Consider the following 21408-nt stretch of genomic DNA (forward strand, 5'->3'; position numbering starts at 1 on the left):
ATCTTCAAAATATGTTTGTATATATATATATATATATATATATATATATATATATATATATATATATATATATATGTATATATAATATATATGTACATCCGAAGGAGTAATAATGGAACGAATTCAGAGATTGATGATTTAGTGGTTGTGCAATTTTTTGTAGAAAAAGCCTCATCGACTTTGTCAAATAAAATTGACAAGGACTGGTAAGGACATCTATCTTATTTAGAAATATTGGGTTTAAAAGGGATATATTAAATGATAGTTGCTTGTGTTTTGGTTTAATAAAAGCATTTTTATTACAATTATTATAGATACATTATAAATAATAAAAAAGAGAGTTTGTTTAGTACGATGATGCGTGTTTGGAGATGCTATCTAGAGCGTAAAAGTATCTTACGATTCATTTTCTATGCAAACTCTCAATTCTTTCGTGACTCTTGATTGAAACACAGTTAAATGTGTAATTTGTACACGACATTTACAAAACGCTGATTTCAATCGAGATTCGTTTTACACTTAAGGTTAATAAATAAATTATCTTATAAATAATATGGCACTTTTAATATTTAACATAATCGTTGCTGTTGATTACGTTATTATTATAATTGGGCACGTAAGGAATTGAGCTTCTCTCCCGTGCTTGTTCTACAACGGCATAATGGTTATTGCCATCCACTTTGGGATATTGATATCCTTGTTGCTGTTGTTGGTTTTGCTCTGCGTGAGCTGCTTCCTCTGCCAAATTTAATTCGATCGATCTGTGAATAATTAATACACGCGGTAAAATCGCTGAAAATGAACCCAATTTTCAGTACAAAATCGGTAGATACCTTTGAATAACGTCTGGAATTGGGGGTGCAGTCGGGATGTGATCTCCAGTGGCTCTGAATCCATTTGCATCGGCTATATAAGTGACCGTGTAAGTCCTTCCATCATCACCGACGAATGAATACGATCCTTGCATCACCTGTTCTTCGTGATCGGTGCCTTTGTTTTCGATATATCCTCGTTGCATTATATGCGTCTGATCTCCAGTCAAAGTTCTGAAAATTTTAGAGAATTAAGATTTTGTTCATGCATTATTTAGTTTATAAAAATAAGCACTTACTCATAGCTGAAGCTCCCATCGATATCCATTTCAGAAGTCTGTTTTAAAATCGGCATCGGCTCCGTACTAGAAATCGGCTGGTAGGCTGTGGGATTCTGGAAATTCCTTGTATACGCGTTTTGTTCTTGATACGGATTCTGAGGAATCTCTTGTTGGTAAATTTGCTGAGGTACTTTGAATTGGCTAGGCGTTTGTGGAATAAATTTGCTCGAGTATGGTAAATGGTCTGCTAATTTTTCAGGTGCTGGTGTAATTATGGTTTGTGGCACAGATATTACAGGAACGTTCGAGGATCTTGAAGATGCGAAAGATTGTTGTTGTTGCTGTGGATATTGTTGTAGTTTATCTCCGTAAAGAGTTGATTTTCTGGATTGAGCTATTTGGACCGGTGGAATTTTGGTTGTTTCGAAGGCTGTGGTATCTTGTCTGTTTACAAAGCTCGGAGCGTAGTTTAACCACTTTGGAAGATCGCTGTTATGACCTATTTGGACTACTGGAGGTTGTGTCGTTTGATATACATTATCTTGATATTGATTGTAGTTGGTTTTTGTATTATAAAGTGGTGAATGTTGTGTGGTTTGGTATGTGTGATCTTGGTAGTTGTTGTTTGCTTTTGTAGTGTATGTTTGAGGCTTGGTCGTTTGATATGATTGATCTTGGTATTGGTTGTAGTTCGTTTTTGTAGTATACACTGGAGGCTGGGTCGTTGGATACGATTGATCTTGATATTGGTTGTTGTTCGATTTTGTTGTGTACACTGGAGGCTGGGTCGTTTGATACGTTTGATCTTGGTATTGGTTGTAGTTTGCTTTTGTAGTGTACACTGGTGGCTGAGCCGTTTGATACGTTTGATCTTGATATTGATTGTAGTTTATCTTTGAAGAGTAGTTTTGTTCTTGTTGTGGCGTAAACATTGAATAGTAAGACGAAGCTGATGCCATAGGATCTTGTTGTTGGTATTGAATCTGAGGTGCAGGTGAAGATGCATCGTACCTTCTGGAAACTTGAGATGATGAAAGTTCATTGTTTTGACGTTGGATGCTTTCCTTGGAAGTTCGCTTGCTTTCGAACGATTGAGCCGATTGGCTTAATTCGTGCAGATCAATAGGATTGAAATATTGGTATGAGGATTTTTGGTTATTGTCCTCGACGTTCGAAGTTGCTGGTAGATATTGAACTTGCAGTTGGTTGTCTTGTTGGGGATGATCGTTATAGTGTTTGTATTGTTGATATATACTATTTTGATCATTGACGAACTGTTCAGCTGACGATGGAATGTATTGAATTTGTTCTGGTGGAATATATTGAGTTGCAGGTGGTTGAATGTTGTATTCCTGTTTCAGAGGAGGCAAAAAATGTTGGTTGGTGATCTTAGTATCTTGAGGTATCACGTTGAAGGAATTTCTCGTATCTTCTGGTGCTAGATATTGTTGATTTGCAGACTTTGGTTCTATGTAGTAAGCACGTTGAATTTGAGGCTTTGGGGTTGTCGAATAGTATTGGTTGGGTATGGGAGTAGTTTGAGTTTGGTAGGTGGATTCTATTAAAGGTGTGGTTGCGTTGAATTTCTTTCCTGACCGTTGTTTTGTGGAAGATGAGGGATATTCATTTGGGATGTTTGCAGATAGAAGATTGCCATCATCCGAAGACGAAGCACCCGAAAGTGCTTCTTGGTTCGAAGAAAGCTTCGCCGCCGAACATATCGCAACCAAAAAAAGCACCAGTAACTGTTGGAACATTGGTTGAATTAGTATTGAATATATTGTTTTCACTTTCAAGATGCATGCTATGTGTGATACTCGCACTTACCGACTTCATGGTCCCCTAGCGTTGTAGATGATGCACTCTTTCTCTGACTTTCTCACCGTTTGCCGTCGGTTGTTATCTTCGCCGTGGTAAAAGTGTGACTGATGATGGCTGGAAATCGTTTGGTTCTATTTATATTGAAGATGGGGCATGGTCGCACATCATATTGGCAATTATCATATCATTATTGAGAATCTATGAGACCATGCTAATTATTGTTTATAAAGTCTTATGAATTGTCGCCGTGGTGTGCGAGGTCATCTCAATTTCGGCGGTTGCGTGTCGCAAGAAGTAAAGCTCCGTTTTGATGTTGGTGTCGTTTGTATGGTGGTTTCGCATTTCTAGGAACGACTGAGGTTCAATTTAACCAGAGCCATTAGATTCTACGGCGAGATGAAAGTTGAGCCTTGAGAATTGTTTTTTTTTTCGGAAAATCCTAGTTATTATTTTTAGTATGTTGCGGTCAATAAATTCCTGAAGGGTTTTTGTATTAAAAATATTTACTTCTAATACACGCCATATTGTATCGTAAAGAAATTGAAACATTATTTTTGATGGTAGGTACTCTTTCTCATAGGAAATTGAGCATTTAACAAACTCTCTCATTGTCGTTTAGAATATACAAACATATGTATGTACTTCAATAAACAATAATAATTTTATAATAATGTTTGTTATATGTTTTATTGTGTTTTGACTTTTTTTGATAATTTTTCATGAAGACATAACTTTCGATGTCATCTGTAGTTGTAAAATATGAGTACACACAATTATGTCACATATAATAATAGGTTTATACAGTCGAATTGCGGTTATTCTTATTCGATGATGATACAATCATAAACAAACTTTAAGGACAGAAAAAACGCATTACAGTACATTTTATACAATATGACCTAATATACTCCGTTTTTATAAATCCTTGAATTTTTAAATAATTATGTGTTCGATCATCCTTAAATACTCAATAATGAAATACAGTGAACTCATATATTATATTTTCCTACCGGTTATGCATAATATTACATAATGTAATAAATTTTTATTAAATATATCCAATTTTAACTGTAGAGTCAAAGTCACGCTCGTCAAATTTAACCGTCAAACTTCGACGTTTTGTTCTCAATTATCGTCTCTTTTAAACGCTCAATTATTTACAGATCTGCCTGTACAAATGATTGTACATTTTTTAAACTCGTTTTGTATACAAATTAAAGTAAATATGTATTCGTTATTGAAAGTGAATATGCGTATATGGTATTGAACATTTTCTATTTCATTCATATTGTATTGCAGACATTGTAGAGATGCACTCAATTGCATCACCTCACTTTTCCCTCCCTAGATCGTTTTTCTCGCGTGACTAATGTAATATTCTAGTTGTCACTTTTATACGATGAAACTGAATTGATGATGTTTAAGAAATTTCTTTTAATATGAAACTTTTGTAAGTTGCAGTCGCTGTTTGAATTTGAACTACATATAATATCGGTGTAATGTATAGAAATTTTCGATTGCACTGCATTTTAGATGAACATTTCAAAACCTAGACAGGAAAATAGTGTAGTTTTTGTTCATTTGTTCGCTGAAGTGTTCTCATTAGTAATGTTGAGACGCCTCGCATACAATATATCACTTTCGACCACCGAACCGAAACGCTTGTCATTCAGGGCAGTTCAAACAATGTTTTATTCAAAATTATATTTTAATTATACTGTAATTATATTGTGCACAATTAGTTATTTGTGAAACGATGTTTGTAAACTAATATTTTTTTAAATTTAAAATGAAATGATATGCTACGGTTTATACAAAAATATTAATGAACTTTTAATTGTAAAATGCGTATACATGATTTTTTTTTATTTTCTTAATAAAAAAAAGATTGGTTCGTTCTGTGTATGTATTTAACGTGTACAAAAAACAATGGAGACGCGTGCATCCGCAGTGTAGATAGCAAGTGAGAAATGAATCTGCTTATTGCGCTGGAATGCATCTGAGAAATGCAATTCGAGATGAATCATTCCGATTCACTTTTTTTCTTAGAAGAAATTCTCCGATTAATGTTCTCACGTCAATGAAATTACAAGTGTCGGATTCCAGATCAATTTTTTCTATAAATTTACACACGATTAAAAATTTACACACAATTTAAATGATTTGATGGGTAGCATGAAGATTCTACTATTCGAATCGACGAATTCGCAGTTAAACTTCTTCATCTAATTTTCATTAAACCTGCACAACTCCACAGAGATAGGTCGTCTCGCTGAACTTCTGCGAAATTTGACTTGTTCCCTAGTTGATCCGTGTTTATTTGCATTTAAACTTATACATGTGAGTATGTATTTATGTAGACGTTTAGTAATTTAGAAGTACGGTTCTATTACGGCGAGGGGATTGTTACTAAACAATAGATTAGTGGCGAGTCGTTGTACCGTGGCGGGTCCGATGGTATCTTTGAACCGACCTCGCGGGTCACCCGTTCACGTACCGGGGTAACCCTGTGTTGTTATCCCACATACATCACACATAAGAACATAAACGACCTTCTAAACTTCATTGCCTGATCTTCTTTACATTTGGTGTGAAAATTTATGTTTACTTTTATAAGAGTCGGTTTGCAAAGAAGAAACGGTATCAACTTTGTATAGATGCAATTCTAGGGAAATTAAGTGTACTTAATAAGTTGAAATTATTTTTGATATTTTCTGTTTCAGTTTTAATTAGTTGAGGATGTGACTGCTTAATGAGTTCTCAGAAAAAAACTTTAGTACGTATTATAAATTTTTTTTTTCGCTTGTTTATGTGTAGTTTATGAAGTATTTTTTATTAATTGAATATGTACATACAATATAGCAGATATTTATTTAATTTATTAAAAATACATGGGGAAGGTAGCAAAGCTGATAGACCCACGGGGCTTGACTTATACAAATAATAAAATAAAAACAAAAATATTCATAGCAATAATAAGATAAAAAAAATACCAAAAGAAGAAAAAGAAAAATAAAATATCTAGAACGGTAACATAATAACTAAAAGAAAACGAAAATGAAGAAAATAAGAATTAAAAAAATTCTTTAAATTTAATTTGTTCACTAGTTTGTTTTTAAAAATATTAAGATTTTCTGAATTTACTACATTTGTGAATTCTAAATGGTCTAAGACTATTCCAAACGGTAACCACTCTGTTTGAAAATAATCTTAATCTCTTAATATCTGATCAATTTATTCCATTTTTCTTTTTGGATTCTGAGATGAGTGTTTTCATTGAATGTAATAAGTTTGGACATATGACAATTATAATGATTATTTATTATTTTAAAGACTTCGATAAAGTCGCCTCTTTATCTTCTCGTCTCTGGTGTAATGAGATTCATTCTTTTCAACCTTTCGTTATAAGAAAGTGGTTTAAGTTTAGAAGGTATCTTTGTAATTCTCCTTCGTACTCTTTAGATATATATAATATCTTTTTTTACTTGATCTATGTTTTTAAATGAGGATTCTATATACTAAAAGCTTTATAAATTTTTGATAATATGTTTAAGTTCAGAAAATTGAATACACGTTTTATTATATACAAATAGCCTTGTAAAAACGTAAAGGAGGTAAGTATAAATGAATAACATTTGTTCACAATAATAATAATTAATGGTTAATATGGAAAGTCTATTTATTGTCACAATTTTTGAAATAAATCGGTTGATTAAATTCTTGAAGCTTAAGCTGTGGAGTCATGAATTTTAGGTTTTATTTATTGCAATCAGTCAAAATGATGATGTACATATGTGCAGTAAATGTCAGTGGAAATGATTTTTGTGTGATAAATCTCGTTTTATCAATGAATTCACAAATGAAACTTACCTTTCCTTCATAAAAAAGCCAACAGTACATATAACTCAGTAGTTGTATTAATTCTAACCACTGAGAGGCTCCCGGGTTCATGCCCTGGGTTGACCTCGATTGAAAATAGTTAACTCGGAAATATTTCAGCAGTGCTGCTGGTTAGACTTGGATATTTGTGACTCCAAGTTAATCGTTCCTATCAGAATTTGTCAATTTATTTGATTTCATTGTTAAAACGGTTCCTCATCGATCATCCCACCACTATTTGAATATGATTTAAAATGATATATCACAAGTTTTATATTACAGGTGTCGTTCAGGGGCAACTCGTAATGGCATCATGGTTTTTTTTTCATTCCTATACATTTTAGCTCATCCATCTTCATTGGTCAATTTCAACAAAATGTCAACATTTCAACAAAATGTCATCAACATCGACATTAATTAAGAAGTAAATTTAAAGTTAGTACCAGTAATGTGTTGTGGGGTAAAAATTGTGGCATTGATTATTCGTAGGTCAATTTGTGTTGCATTTGTACAATGAGTCTTGCTCTGTTTTCGGATCGTTTTAAAAAAGTTAGCGTGTTCAATTTTGCAATGAGATTTCTGCGAAATGTGAAAGAGACCGAAAAAGGATTTATCGCACGTCATCTTTGCAGGCGTTGCATATTGCGAATTAATACCCAAATGCTGCAAGAGAAAAACCGCTGCGATACATTTCGCTTTTCTTCTCATCTTCGCTTCGTCGGATACGTCAAATCTTTCGAACTTGCGAAAACGCCACACATACACACCTACATACATATTTGCCAATTTTTATTGTGTTTTGTATTTCGGTTCGTCGGTGTAGAGATTTTTTGGTGAAATTATTGTATCGCAACGCTGTTTCGGTCGATTGTTGTTTTTAATTGAGCGAATAATCGCCGATGCAAGCAATAAAAAAATTAGATTGGTTTTAAATATTAAGCTGTACAGTTTTCGATAGCTCGCTGGACAGCATAGCGTGTTCGTTGGATAAATTGATTGAAAAATTGCATTCGTGTGCATTTGGCACAGGAAACGATGCATGGTCCAATTTTGTCTTATGCGCCAATACCTTTATCAATTTTATCGAGAAAATGTCGTAGAATATATTGAATTTCTATCAAGTTTCAACTACATACATATCTATGTACATATATGCATATATATTTATATTCTTAATTTTCTTATATCATTTTATCATTTTTATTACTTGTACGTATATATGTATATATATTTATTACTAAATGTGTCATGTTATTGTGTTAACTTTTCACTGTGACAACTAACAAGTGCCATTTTGTCGATTTGTCGAGTTAGCTTTTCCGCTGTTCAGAAAATTGAGAAGACTTCTAGCGACAATTTTCGACATCTCACGTATGATATTTTTATAGATGATGCAGAATACATTTTTTGTTCCGGAATTACATATTATGTTTCAGAATTACATTTTTTGTTTCGAAATTACATTTATTGTTTCGAAATTACATTTTAAGGATCTTTATTTTTCTCATTGGACTTTTTATATGAAATATCAGTAAATGATTGATGACTGGTGTTTATTACATTTAACTTTCAAAGGAATTGATCTATATTTAATTATCTTTTTGATCATAAGGATGTAAGTTTATATAAAAATATGTATCTACATTTAATAAAATGAACCTTTATTTGATTAGATCAATTTAAACTGATTAAATGTATTCGAATTGATATTAAATCTATTTTTTATTAAATTTATATTTTTCCCATAATGCCATTACGGGTTGCCCCTGAGCGACATCGAAATTTGGTATATAAATTAGTATATTTATTTATTATAAATTTCGAAATCATATTTACATAGTGGGTAGGACGGTTTTGCCAATTCGATGAGGATTCAATAATGAAATCAGATAAATTGACAAACACTGATAGGAAACGACCGAATTGAAGCCACAAATATCTAAATCTAACCAGCAGTACTACAGAAATACTTCAGAATAAATTCTTTACAATCGAGGTCAAGGGGGTGAACCCAGGCTTGAACTCGGGAACCTCTCGATTATTAGAATTAGCGCTACCTCCGAGATAAACTGTTGCCTATACTTTAAATTGATTACAAAAGATTTATACAATAATATGTATTTATTGTTCAGATGAAAATATTATTATTTGGATTTGCTTATCCTGACCACAAACTAATATTATATAATAGAATATTATTGTACAAAATATTGATATAATAATAATATTAATTAATTAATTAATTAATAAGTAATATTAATATAATAGAATAGTATTTTATAAATAGTAAGCAATGAAAACAATAGGATTATTGCTGATATGTATGTACATACATATTTATAAAAAAGTCACAATATTACTCCATACATAAATATGAACATTTTTGTCTACAATTCAGCATTATTTAATCTATTACTTAAGTGCATTATGTTCCTATTAATATTTTGCAATGGTTAAATAAAATGTCGGTTGAATATTTGAAAACATTTGATCGTTGTGTGTACACTTGTTCTGCATCGGCTAAGTGACGAACAATTCGAATGGCAGATGTCGCATAACATCAAGCTCGTCTCGTTCGTGACGAGAAAACAAATTGCTAGAAAAATGTCTACTTCAAACTTGAAATTAATCCACAATTTTGTATGCGAAGTAGCGAAAATCTTCATACCTAATATGAACGAACAAATTTAATATCACGCGATTCGTATGCCCCGAACGAATTCGGCTGCATTCGGAGTTGACTCAAATGCGATTTATCAGCCGAACCTTTCATTTCATTCTCTGTCGAGATTATGCGACATCTTATACGCATTGCATTCCGATTAACATTCGACAATGGCGATTCGTTTAATATTTGAACGTACATGCAGATCTACTAGTCACTGTTTAAAGTGCAACGTGAAATATTGCAGCGTAACCGTTAACGTAGTGCTTATCGTTGCACATAAAATATACCGATAGTCGATTCGACTTGTCAAGAGATTGCTCCAACGTTCTTTTTTTCAAGTTGAAATAATACGCGTTTAATATAACACGAACGAGACCGATCTTTGGTGTACTTTTTGTTGCAATTGTCGGCGTAAATCGATTGCGATACGAATCCTTAAAATACGACTAAAGATGCAGAGGTCAAGACATCGTTTGCGTTCAGATTTTGTTTTTATTTAACACGTACAGTATGTAGTTTCATATTATCAATGATTTTATGTTTTTGTTATATTTATTGCCCGTATAAAATTTGACGGGTCTCATCTGTTTGAACGTGCGAATGTTACAATTTTTACGCTGGCGTCATTTTCAGGGTTAATAGGGTGTGCGATTATGTGCGTTTTTGGATTACTACAAGCTTGGGATGTGATGGCAACAAAGACACAGTCAAATGTCAAGGATAGATCACTATCTCAAGACAATGGAATTGTGGAACCAAACCACGTGGAAATATTTCTCACTGTCGGAATGTCAGCTCCGGACGACATAAATTCGAATTACATATTTCAAAGTCTCCTTAATTAAACATTATGTGTGCATTAATTCTGATAGAACACAATAGGATGCTTCATTTTGATTTTAGCACGTTATTGTAATTTGATTAAAAACGGATAAGGTCTGTACGGTTTTTCCATGTAAAAAGTTATATATTTTATGTGTGATGTCACGGTGGGTATTTTTAGAGCATGCGGTATTTTAACCGAGACACATCTTCGTAATATATGGATATAAAATCGTAAAAAGAGTTGCACAAAGTGTTGTCCGAATTTTTGGCGAATTAAAGCGACAGTGGGCGCAGGTTGGACTTGAATGGGTGATTTATCGTCGATGGAAACTGTGTTTAATTGCTTTCGTCTATTTCTATTGCATTTGACAAGGTTTATTATTTGTTTTGAAATATAATAAATGATTAGTTTTAAAGGAGCCTATTATGTAAATAATCAGCAGCATAGACTAGTGGTTAGCATATAATGATTTCGAACAAAGTGGTCACGGGTTCAATCCCACCGGTTGCCGCTGGCCAAAGTTTGGATATGTGACTCCAGGTCGATCGTGTCCTATCGGAGTTTTCTAATTGATCTGATTTTCATTGAAACATTTATCGCAAATTTTTTAGCATCTCAAATTTTTGATTTGTATAAAACGCAAATTTTACCATACATACATATGTACATATTTATTTATTTTAAACAGACCATTGTGGCATAACAGGAATTCCTAAAGCGCCACAATGGTCAAAAAATATAACACAAAAAAGAAAAAAAACAAAATAACAATTAAACATAAACATAAATACATCCATACATACATAAAAAATTGCATTTATAATAACAGATAAAGTAAACATATCAAATAAAATATAGCATAAGGAATGCCTTGCACCTACAGCCAGTTTCAATAAATATGTAAGAAACAACTACAAATACAAAACATCCCTGTAAGGCCCAAATGGAAGAGAGTTAATCAAAATTTCACTCATAAATCACAATCAATCATGAAAACAGTGATGAGCGCAGACTACCAGATAAATGGGTTAGAGTAATTTCCGACAATTTACGCTCACTAAGGTGGAAAATATCACATTCAGTCTCGGCAGCAACGATTTCATTAAGAAGTCGGATAGCTCTTGGAATGTATGTCTCTGTTGATGTTAATTGATATTTTTATTTGCTTTGTACAATACTTACAATAATTATGTAACTACATAATATGGTTGGCCACAATGGCACTTTGGGTCACTCTGTAATGCCTCTGCGGTATTAGAAAAATAAATTTTATTGTTTTAATATACTTTTAAGTGAAATTTTGATAGCTTTTTATAAGCCTTTTCAATAATGTGATTTTTTCAACATTATTTTTATTTTGATATATACATACATATGTACTTTAGAAACAAAAGCGTCAAATTATTATTAACCGTATCAAATTGAAAATTTTTATCATCGTTAACCTTTCTAGAGATTGAGACCCTTCATTACCTATCAATTCTTTGTTTCGACACATTCTGACATCTGCGTACATGGACACGATGACATTTATAAAAATGTTCGCTTTTGTTCTCCATGATAAAAATTATATTATAAATGACATTATGAAAAGTCATAAAACGTACGACCTAAAATATTATCGATGATTTCGAGTGTGTGATATACGTATGATAAATCGAAAGATCCATTCAACAGCGTGTCGTGTATGATTTTATTTAGGTGAGCAAGGTAAATTTAAATTTATTGTCATTGGATTAATCGTTGAAACGTTCGCTAAATGCTATATGGATGTTAAATGTCGAGCTGACAGGGATTACCCTTGTAAATGATATGAATCGATTTGGTTTATTAATTCTGTCTTCCTCTGTGTTATATTTATGTACATATTATATTATTTCAGCCACGGTTGTATTTATCTATATAAATGTATATTTTCGTGTTTTTTGTAGTTTTAAAATTCAAGATTTTTATTATTTTTATAAGTTTTGTCTGCTGACTATATTTAAATGACCTTCAATTAGGTTTCATTTTTAAAAAAATACAATTAATTACAAATATACGACTTAAATATTGAAAAGATCCAAATAAACCAAATTCGAATCCTAGCCACCATCCATCATTGTTCGCTTTTTAAATGACTCTCAATCAGGCTTCTTTTCAAAAGTTTTCCGAATCCAAATCCTACCAATTATCCATCAGTACTCGTTTTTTTAAATTTCACTTAATTTTTACGTTTTCCTTTAAATTACTGTCATTTTATTTTTACTTTTATACTACCTATATGTATATTTAATTTTATTTTGAAAAGTTAAAAATTACTTTCAATGGGCGAAAATACGAATAAGAGAGTAAAAATGTTTTATTTAAAGCAGAATTCGGCATATAAATATGATATTTGAGACAGTTTTATGCAAATAAAGAATTTACATTATTATTGTGCTCTCGTTCTACATGCATCTATACATACATATATTGGAGACTTGAACATCTTTCCGAAAACACTTCTCTTACATGCAAATGTACATATAAAATGAAGTACCAATGCTTGAATGAGTATATGTAACATAAAATATGTAAGATAAACCTTAATATGTACATGTTTATCTGTACACATATAATCATTATTATATAATATGCTATTCATCACTTTCGTAGACCTTTAATTTAAATTGGATTAATTTTTAATTTGAAAAGATTTATACACGCGCCGCACCGACCCATTTAAATTTAATATGCAAACAAAGCTTTTCATTTATAAACTCTACAATGCAATACCTAGATACATATACGTATTATTATATAAGGTTATTTAAATGTGCGATAGTCGTGCTGCGCTAATGAGGGATTTCACGAACATCATTTCCTATCGATTAATCACTCCTTTCTCCCTCGGCAAAACGGGTAGCCACGGGTGCAGCAAGTAAATGGATCGGAAACGATGGCAAAAAAAGCTTGATGAACGTCCTCGGTTTACATCATCAGACCTCATCGACGAGATTGGTGCCTTCGGAGGCGTCGTTGACACGCATTGTTATATCGCGCATTGTTATTACGAAAGTACTATACTTGCCGTGGAATAGACAGGTAGGTAGGTACACTGTGGGTATATTGCCGAAGTAGTATACGCGTTTTGAAACAAACCGTATTATACCTATGTATGTACATATGTTACGATTATACCGAACGCGGCTTCATAAAATGGGTCAAATATGTATGAATAATAAAATCTGTATTATATTGTATGTACATATGTATTATGTATGTAGCCGTAAAATTGTTGAGTCGGAGAAGTGCTGAAATCGTGGACTAAAATTTGCAAACGATTCGGTAAAAACAACAGGTGGGAATCCAACTGTTGTACTATACATTATTAGCTCGAGCTGTACATGGATGATTTTTTTCGTGACATGAAATATAAGTGTATTTAAATTAAATTAAATTTTCTTTAATTCTTTTCGGTTTATTATATAATGAAGTGTGAATAAATTTGCTTTATTTTATAAGGATTTTAGATTGACTCAGGTTTCATTCTTATTCAATTGTATACATTTTTCTCACAATGGTGTAATATAAAACTATTTTTCAATTTTAACGCCTAACGTCTATTGGGCAATCTATTCGTTTTCCTTCATCCCAATACATTTAAGATCAGTAAAAAAAAATCTAGATTTTTGTGTTTGCAAAAATTAAATATAATATTGAATAATTACTTCAATATTTTCAATCCCTAGTTTCATATAATAGTGATGTTTTTATGTACATATAATATTATGTCATAGAGTAGTTGGTTCAGAAGTGATTAAACTTTAAGATCAAATATTATACATACGTACATATGTAGATATAGGTATATTATGGCAAAATTGTAATAAATAACCAGCAACATACCTCAGTTTTTAGCGTGTTCGCTATCAATTGAGGAGTCATGGGTTCAATCCCCAGCCCAGTGTTGCTGTCCAGACCTGGGATATACGTAGATGTCACAGTGAAATTATATTTTCACCGACGTTTCAGTGAAATCATAACCAGTTACATTTTCAGGGTTGGTTATTTTCATTTAAGATTACATAGATTGTTAGGGTTGGTATTATTTAAGGGTTAGGATATGTTAGGTTTAGTAAGGGCTGGCCCTATTCATTTAAGATTGGGTTGTTAGGGTTAAATTTATAGAGTTAAACGTTGTAAATTCATTGTTTGATACATTTTCACTGCATGAATTGGTGAAAATATATTTTCACTTAAAATATGCTTTCACTTAAAATATGCTTTCACTGTAACATAGATATGTGATTCGAGGTCGATCATTTTCTAATGGAGTTTCGAATTTATCTGATATCATTGTTGAAACGGTTCCAAATAAATTGGCAGTCTAGCCTCATTTGTCACCATTATTTGAATATACATATGTATGTATGTATGTAATTAATCAAATTTGTAATAATGATTTTATAAATTTATATAAAGTAATAATAATTTTATAAATTTAATTGAAGTACTTTATGTATAAATTTGTAATGACACCTTGGAAAAAATAAACTTAATTAAACAAAAAAATATATCGTATTCAAAATTTATAATATATTGAATTATTTTAACTGTAGACATTCTGATTATTGCCGTGATATTTGTGCGCGATTGATTGGATGAGGATTAGAAGAAAAAAAACTGTCCTAATAATCTTTCTAATGAGAAAATTATATGGTAGTAATTTTTATATGGCGTATTTGTGTATGTACATATGTACATATGTATTTCGCAATGATTTGATCAAATGTGTGAAGCTTTGGATTTGTAATATTATATGTCACCGTTATAATTTCAGTCGGTTATGGTGGTTTCGTGTATGTATGTAAATTATAATTTAAACCTCGTTAATCTGCGTCACCCGCATCCCCATAATTTCTCGCTTAGCTCGCTAAAGCCTTTGATCTTCGTTTAGGCATGGAGACACTGGAAATTTTGTCATATTATCCGTCGAGTAATAATGACATTATACGCAGGCGAAGGATGGAAAATTTATACAATAATGAAAAACTTGAGTATTTTTTATCGTACAAAATGTTTGTATTGTTATTTATTATAAAAAAATAATAAATTATTTATAGTACATATAATACCTATGTACATATTTTCTCCCTTTTATACATTCACATTCACAAATTCGATATACATTATAGATACATATAATTATTATTACACGAAAACTTTCAACGGTTCCAAGAACTAAAGCATAAATCGTAAGTATGAGTGTACCAGGGCACTAATGCTTTTGAACAATAGTGAATTGTATGAAAGTGTAAAATACAAAAGTTTTACAATTTTATACAATTAACACGTGATACGCCCATCAGCCTTCGACAAAAATTAGAATAAAGGAAAAAAGTTTGTACATAAATTGGAATGAAAGACAATCAGAATCGTTGAAAATTTTCAAATGTGAGAGGGTTAAGCTAACTATAAGTTAGCTTTATGAGTCAGTCGATTAAATCCGAGGGCATTGCCTTAGTTAAAAACGGTTATTTTTAATACTGGTATCCAGATTGTGGGTTGAATGATGGCCTGTTGGGTTTTTGTTGAGGTGGGAGATAGCTCTGATCTGGTCTGGCTTGTGGGCCTCCGGACGGATATCCTTGTGGGCCTCCGGATGGATATCCTTGGGGACCACCTGATGGGTATCCTTGGGGACCACCTGATGGATATCCTTGAGGACCACCTGATGGGTATCCAGCGGCTTCTTCAGCGGCGTTCTGATCCAAAGCCCTTTAATACAAACGGTCAAAATTATTATAAATTCTAATGATATTACTATTGGATTTCTTTTGAATGACATTACTTTTGGATTTCTTCTGGGATTGGTGGTGGGGTCGGTAAATGATCTCCAGTTGCTCTGAATCCATTAGCGTCGGCTACATAAGTAACTGTGTAAGTTTTGCCGTCATCTCCAACGTAAGAGTAAGATCCGTGCATCACTTGTTCTTCGTGATCGGTGCCTAAATTTTCAATGTGTCCCATCTGCTTGATGTGGGTCTGATCTCCGGTGAGGGTCCTATATAAAATGATTTATTATTCAGTGGACCTTGTTCAGAGTGCCGCAATAAAGATGTCACATACTGATTTGTCGCAAAAAACACTAACTGAACATTTAAAATTTGAAGATAAGAATCTCGTCTCGCCTTGGAAGCGAGCAATTATTCGAAATTATGTGATTCTTATCCGAAAATGTGAGTAAAGCGATTGCATTGAATTTTAGTTTGGATGTGTTTAAATCTATACTAACTCATAGTTGTAGCTTCCGTCCTCGTGTAATTCGTTGATCTGCTTGAGAATGGGGACTGGAGGGGTTGATGGTCCTGAGGGCGGCAAGTATGAGTTTGTGGGTGGCAAATAGGAGTTTTGTGGTTTGGAAGGAGGAAGGTATTGAGGAGAAGGTTTCACTGTGGTCGGTTTAGGGGCTGGTTGTCTGGGAGGGAGATACTGGTTTGTAGGAGGCAAGTACTGGTTCTGGGGTGGGATATACGTGTTTCTCTGACCGCTCAAAAAGTCTCCTCCTCCTGATGAAAAGGCATTTTGAGGTGCTCTTTGTCTGGGCGCCAAAAGGTCGGCTGAGCAAGTGACAGCAAGGGCAGCGATGATGAACTAGAAACAATTCAAAAACATTAAAAATGTACATCTCAATTCACTGTTGAAACTGTACCGGTTGAAAGTGCGAAGAAATAGGCGTTTCCATGCAGGCATATAATGAATAACACAATACGTTGTATAATACATTGTTTTGATGCAACTCATCTGAACCGCCATTGTTTCACGCGCCTTCGACCATTGAAAGTGTTTATTTTTCATGTTATAGTAAAAATTTGTGGGAAAAACGTTTCGTTTTTTTTTCGCGAATCGATACAGCAAAAAAACGCATCGTGCAATTGCACGACAGATTGCGATTATGTACCGCGCGCATAATACCTTAATAGTATTCAATTACGTATTGTCGTTTGGAATCACACGGTTCATTGAGATTCAATGTAACAAAAGCCTTAATAAGAAAATGTACGTACATATACACAAAATGCGATGTTTTTCATTAAGTTTTTTCTATGTGTCTTTCAAGGGCTTAATTTATTATAGGGAAAATTCGTTGCTTTCTACATACGATGATATTTTATTATGGGAAAAACGCTTTAATGCTAAGTATTTCGAATCCATAGAAACCATTATTATAATATGAGTATTTATTAAGATACGATTTTTTAGAATTTGACTTGACTTTACAGAACAACATGAACGAATCGCGCTATATTATTTGTATAAAATTCGAAGTATGGGAGACCAAACTAGGAGTTTCTCTATGTATTTGTTGTAAGTATTAAATTGTAGGAATTAAAAAAAAATGATTCTGGATTTTTTTCTATATAAAAGTTGGAATGATAGAACAGTGCATTTAATAAACACTTAATGAGATTAAACAAGGAAATTGTCTGTTAAGAATCCCTCAACTGATAAAAAAATATTAAATTTTCATGTGAAAGTACATAGACTGATAAAGCATTTTTATAAAATAGTGCGCGTTTTAATTTGAATGAATAAAATTTACGTATAAAATTTATCATATTTAATTTTTATATTTTGATTTAAAGCAATATTGAATTTATAGATATCAGAATTCTTTAAAAAACAATGATTTTAATCATTCATATTATCAAACATTTTATAATCTTGTGAAAGTGTTACTCTAAATGAGCAAATAGGGGGTGGTTTTTGACGGATAAATAAGTTGAAATTTAAGTTTATAATCTGCATTGAATAAATTTACGTTGTGGTTAATATCGGCCTTTGAAGGAATAATTACTAAAAATTTTATAATCTTGTGAAAGTGCTACTCTAAATGAGCTAATAAGGGGTGGTTTGTGATTCTGATTTTAATAAATAAGTTTAAATTTGCAATTTCAGTTTATAGATGCATTGAATACATTTACGTTGTAGCTAATATCATCCATTGAAGGAAGAGTTATATTAAAATCATATACAGTTTTGCAATATATTTACATTGAATTTAAATATTACAATATAGGATATAGAAAAAATTAGTAAAGAATTGGATTGAGGATATATCAGTAGTGAATTGAATCGTTTGAACGGTTGGTGGTTGGATTCTGGATGTGGTGACCCAGGGTCATCACGGGGTTGCTCACCAGCTTCATTGTCGATTTACTGGCGATGTAGCACGTTGAGATGAAGCACTGTTGATGGTGCAGTGTTGACTGATGCTCCTCGGTGATGGTCCTCTCGTATTTATACGAAGTGTGGCATCCATCCGATGACCAAACGGATCGTCTTGAACCCATCCTATAGTAGAGCAAAACGTGCGTTTCGGACATAGCAGTCGCTTCCCAAACATCGCACACTCGTCCAACTCGTGCATAATTATAATTTTTTTTCTCAATGACTTCAAGTATCACATGGCTGTTTGCTTGTCACAATTTGCTATATTACTTACTATATTATACATAAGTAATTTGGATTGATCGAACGGTTCCGTTTTTGCTCAAATTTTGCATTGTAATCAAATTTATAACTTATACCATATTTTTTAGAATTAGTTCAAAATTTTTCGTCATCTTTTATCAACAAGAATAAAATATGTATCAATTTATTTTTATTTTATAATTTAACTGATTTTCTTTAAATATTTCTTTATTTTTCAGGTTTGTTAAGGATATAAAATATGCTTAATTACAATTAATTTAATTTTTAATGTGATCAAAATAGCAAAAATTATTACAATAGATTAGGCTTAATAATATTTGCACATATTTTGTATAAAATAAATTTAATTTTAATGAAAATTTTAGTCATAATTAAAGTAACCTAATTTATCATATCGTCGATATTCAGAAGTTTCACTTTTAAGTAAAATTTAATAATGAATTGATTTTAATTTTTTAATTAGTTATTATAGTAATTGGCTCATAGTGCAATGCAAACTTTCTTTATAAATATAATAAAATAGTAAATTTTTACGAGAATTGTTATTGTAAAACAGATGGTTACGACAACGTTTCATTTGGAATACATCATTAGAGCGTTTGCGAAAATTCGTAACAGATTTCAGCAGACGATTCGACAATACGAGCCAATCAATACAAGTAATTAAAACCCGAAACAATAATGTCTCGACGATCGTTTAGCCTAACGGTATTATTTCGATTAATACATTATTATTATTTTGTTTGTGCGAGCATTTATAACCAGTGTTTAGCATAATGACATTGGGTAAGCGAGTCTTTTGTGCTGATAAGTGATTGAGTTAAAATATTCGAGAAGCTCGTCATTAGCCGGATTGAATTTTCCGCAACTGTCTCGTTCTCGCTTAATCATCTGCCTCTTTCTTTTTTGTTCTGGTTTACTGTTGAGAAGGGATGTTTCACAACGTTCAAATAAAGAAGAAAAAAAAGTTTCCATGTCGATTGTGATAGTATGATGGCAAGGTGACGATCCTACCGGATCGATTCCGTGGAAATTCAAGACACAGAGCGTTTTGTATTTGACATTGAATCTGCTTTTGAACCAGTCTGAACATCCAGTAATTCATGTCGGGTAATCTTCAGTAGCACGAGTAAACGAGTGTAATTTTAATATGCATCTTACATTTTTAAATACGATGTTAAAAAGGTTGCTGTTGCATTCGAAACGCTCTTGCCTCATTAAAATTATTTTATTTATATATTTTTTGGGACGGATTGAATTTCACTCGTTTCGCGAATTAAATGTATGAAAATCGTTATATTCCGTGATTAAAAGTTATCTTTTTTGTGTGTTTGAATTTTTCATTGACAAATTTGTATGTTAAGTTGGTGACGTTGCGTGTTGACACAGTTAGAATTAATTAAAATAAAATAAACTTTTTTCGCGGTTTCCGTATGACAATAGTAAACAATGCTCTGTCAGAGTAAGAACATGATAATTACTATTAAATGGAAATTTTTCATTATTATTTTTTTAATGTATATACATATATATTATACAATGAAAAATAGTAAGTATTCATACATTCTTCTTGTAGAAAATATTTAATAAAATTTTTATGTATATTATAATTACGTACATGTTTTAAATTAACAACGAGAAATATTAATTTGCTATTGCATCTCGAAAACGATTGCACAATCAATTGATTGTAATCGATAAATGTGAATCGGTGCAGGCTTTTTTTCAATGCGAAGATCCAGTTTACAACAGTGGCGTTTCGAAAATAATTTCTAGATAATTTATTTGGAAAATAAAATCATTAAATAAAACTGGAAATTTTATGCATTTGTGAAATTTTTAAAGCAATAACAAGTATTTAACGCACACGATACTATAATTGAGTTGATAAAAAATTATTAAAACCATACCAGATAATTTCTTATATAATTTTATTAGGCATTTAATTATTTGGTCAGCTTATAAATGTGGCTTGATATTTTAACATCGTCCGATACATTATTACTTAAATATCGATATGTCATAATTTAATATCGTCGTATCACTAAGCAAATATGTACATATATATGTATGAATGTCAGATAAATAACATTTTGTTTTAATTTTTGTTACAGGTATGATGACATTCAGATTACAATCTAAAACAAAGGTAAATTTTCAGCCAATTTCATTTTATTTTAAAACGGAGCACTATGCTTTTAGCAGATTAAAATACTGCAATGCTCATACAAGACTGTTAATAATATTATTATATCAATATAATTCGAAATGCGACCTCATTGGATCGAGATTTAATTACTTGCTTTGAGTACTTTGGTTTGGTTGTTGCAATCGGTACAATTTAAAGTACTATTGGACCCTAGGAAAATAATAATTCCGGGCCCTTTATTTTGGGGGAAGGTGGGGGGGGGGGGATAATTTTGGGATTTTCCCTTATTTATAATTTTCCCTTTAATGCGGCACATTTTTTTTTTCATAATTACTAAACAGATTTTAATAATCAAGAAAGAAAACAAAACGTTTTTTTTACATAATATTTTTATATTTATGTACATACTGTGATGTGCGGTTGTTCTTTTGCGATATTCATGGTCTCTTGTCTGTATTCGTTGAGGGGGGTGGTGGCCTCATGTCGAGGGCTTTAAGGTTCAAATTCCTTGA

At 32.0% G+C, this 21408-nt stretch overlaps 2 protein-coding genes across 2 annotated transcripts; both read right to left on the reverse strand.

The window, feature by feature from the left end:
* Positions 1-278: 278 nt before the first annotated feature.
* LOC143920430 (uncharacterized) lies at positions 279-2929 on the reverse strand. Its single transcript, XM_077443317.1, has 4 exons — positions 2921-2929; positions 1112-2838; positions 834-1046; positions 279-761 (listed from the first exon to the last, which is right to left on the reverse strand). The coding sequence occupies exons 1-4, from the start codon at positions 2927-2929 to the stop codon at positions 563-565; spliced, it is 2148 nt and encodes a 715-aa protein (XP_077299443.1). The 3' UTR covers positions 279-562.
* Positions 2930-15769: 12840 nt separating this feature from the next.
* On the reverse strand, positions 15770-18509 carry LOC143920431 (uncharacterized). The gene is made up of 4 exons (XM_077443318.1): positions 18453-18509; positions 16547-16905; positions 16103-16315; positions 15770-16029 (listed from the first exon to the last, which is right to left on the reverse strand). Exons 1-4 carry the CDS (start codon positions 18459-18461, stop codon positions 15792-15794), a joined length of 819 nt encoding a protein of 272 aa, XP_077299444.1. The 5' UTR covers positions 18462-18509; the 3' UTR covers positions 15770-15791.
* Positions 18510-21408: the final 2899 nt, after the last annotated feature.

The sequence above is a fragment of the Arctopsyche grandis genome, chromosome 12 (genome assembly GCF_051622035.1).
Source record: "Arctopsyche grandis isolate Sample6627 chromosome 12, ASM5162203v2, whole genome shotgun sequence".
NCBI lineage: Eukaryota > Metazoa > Arthropoda > Insecta > Trichoptera > Hydropsychidae > Arctopsyche > Arctopsyche grandis.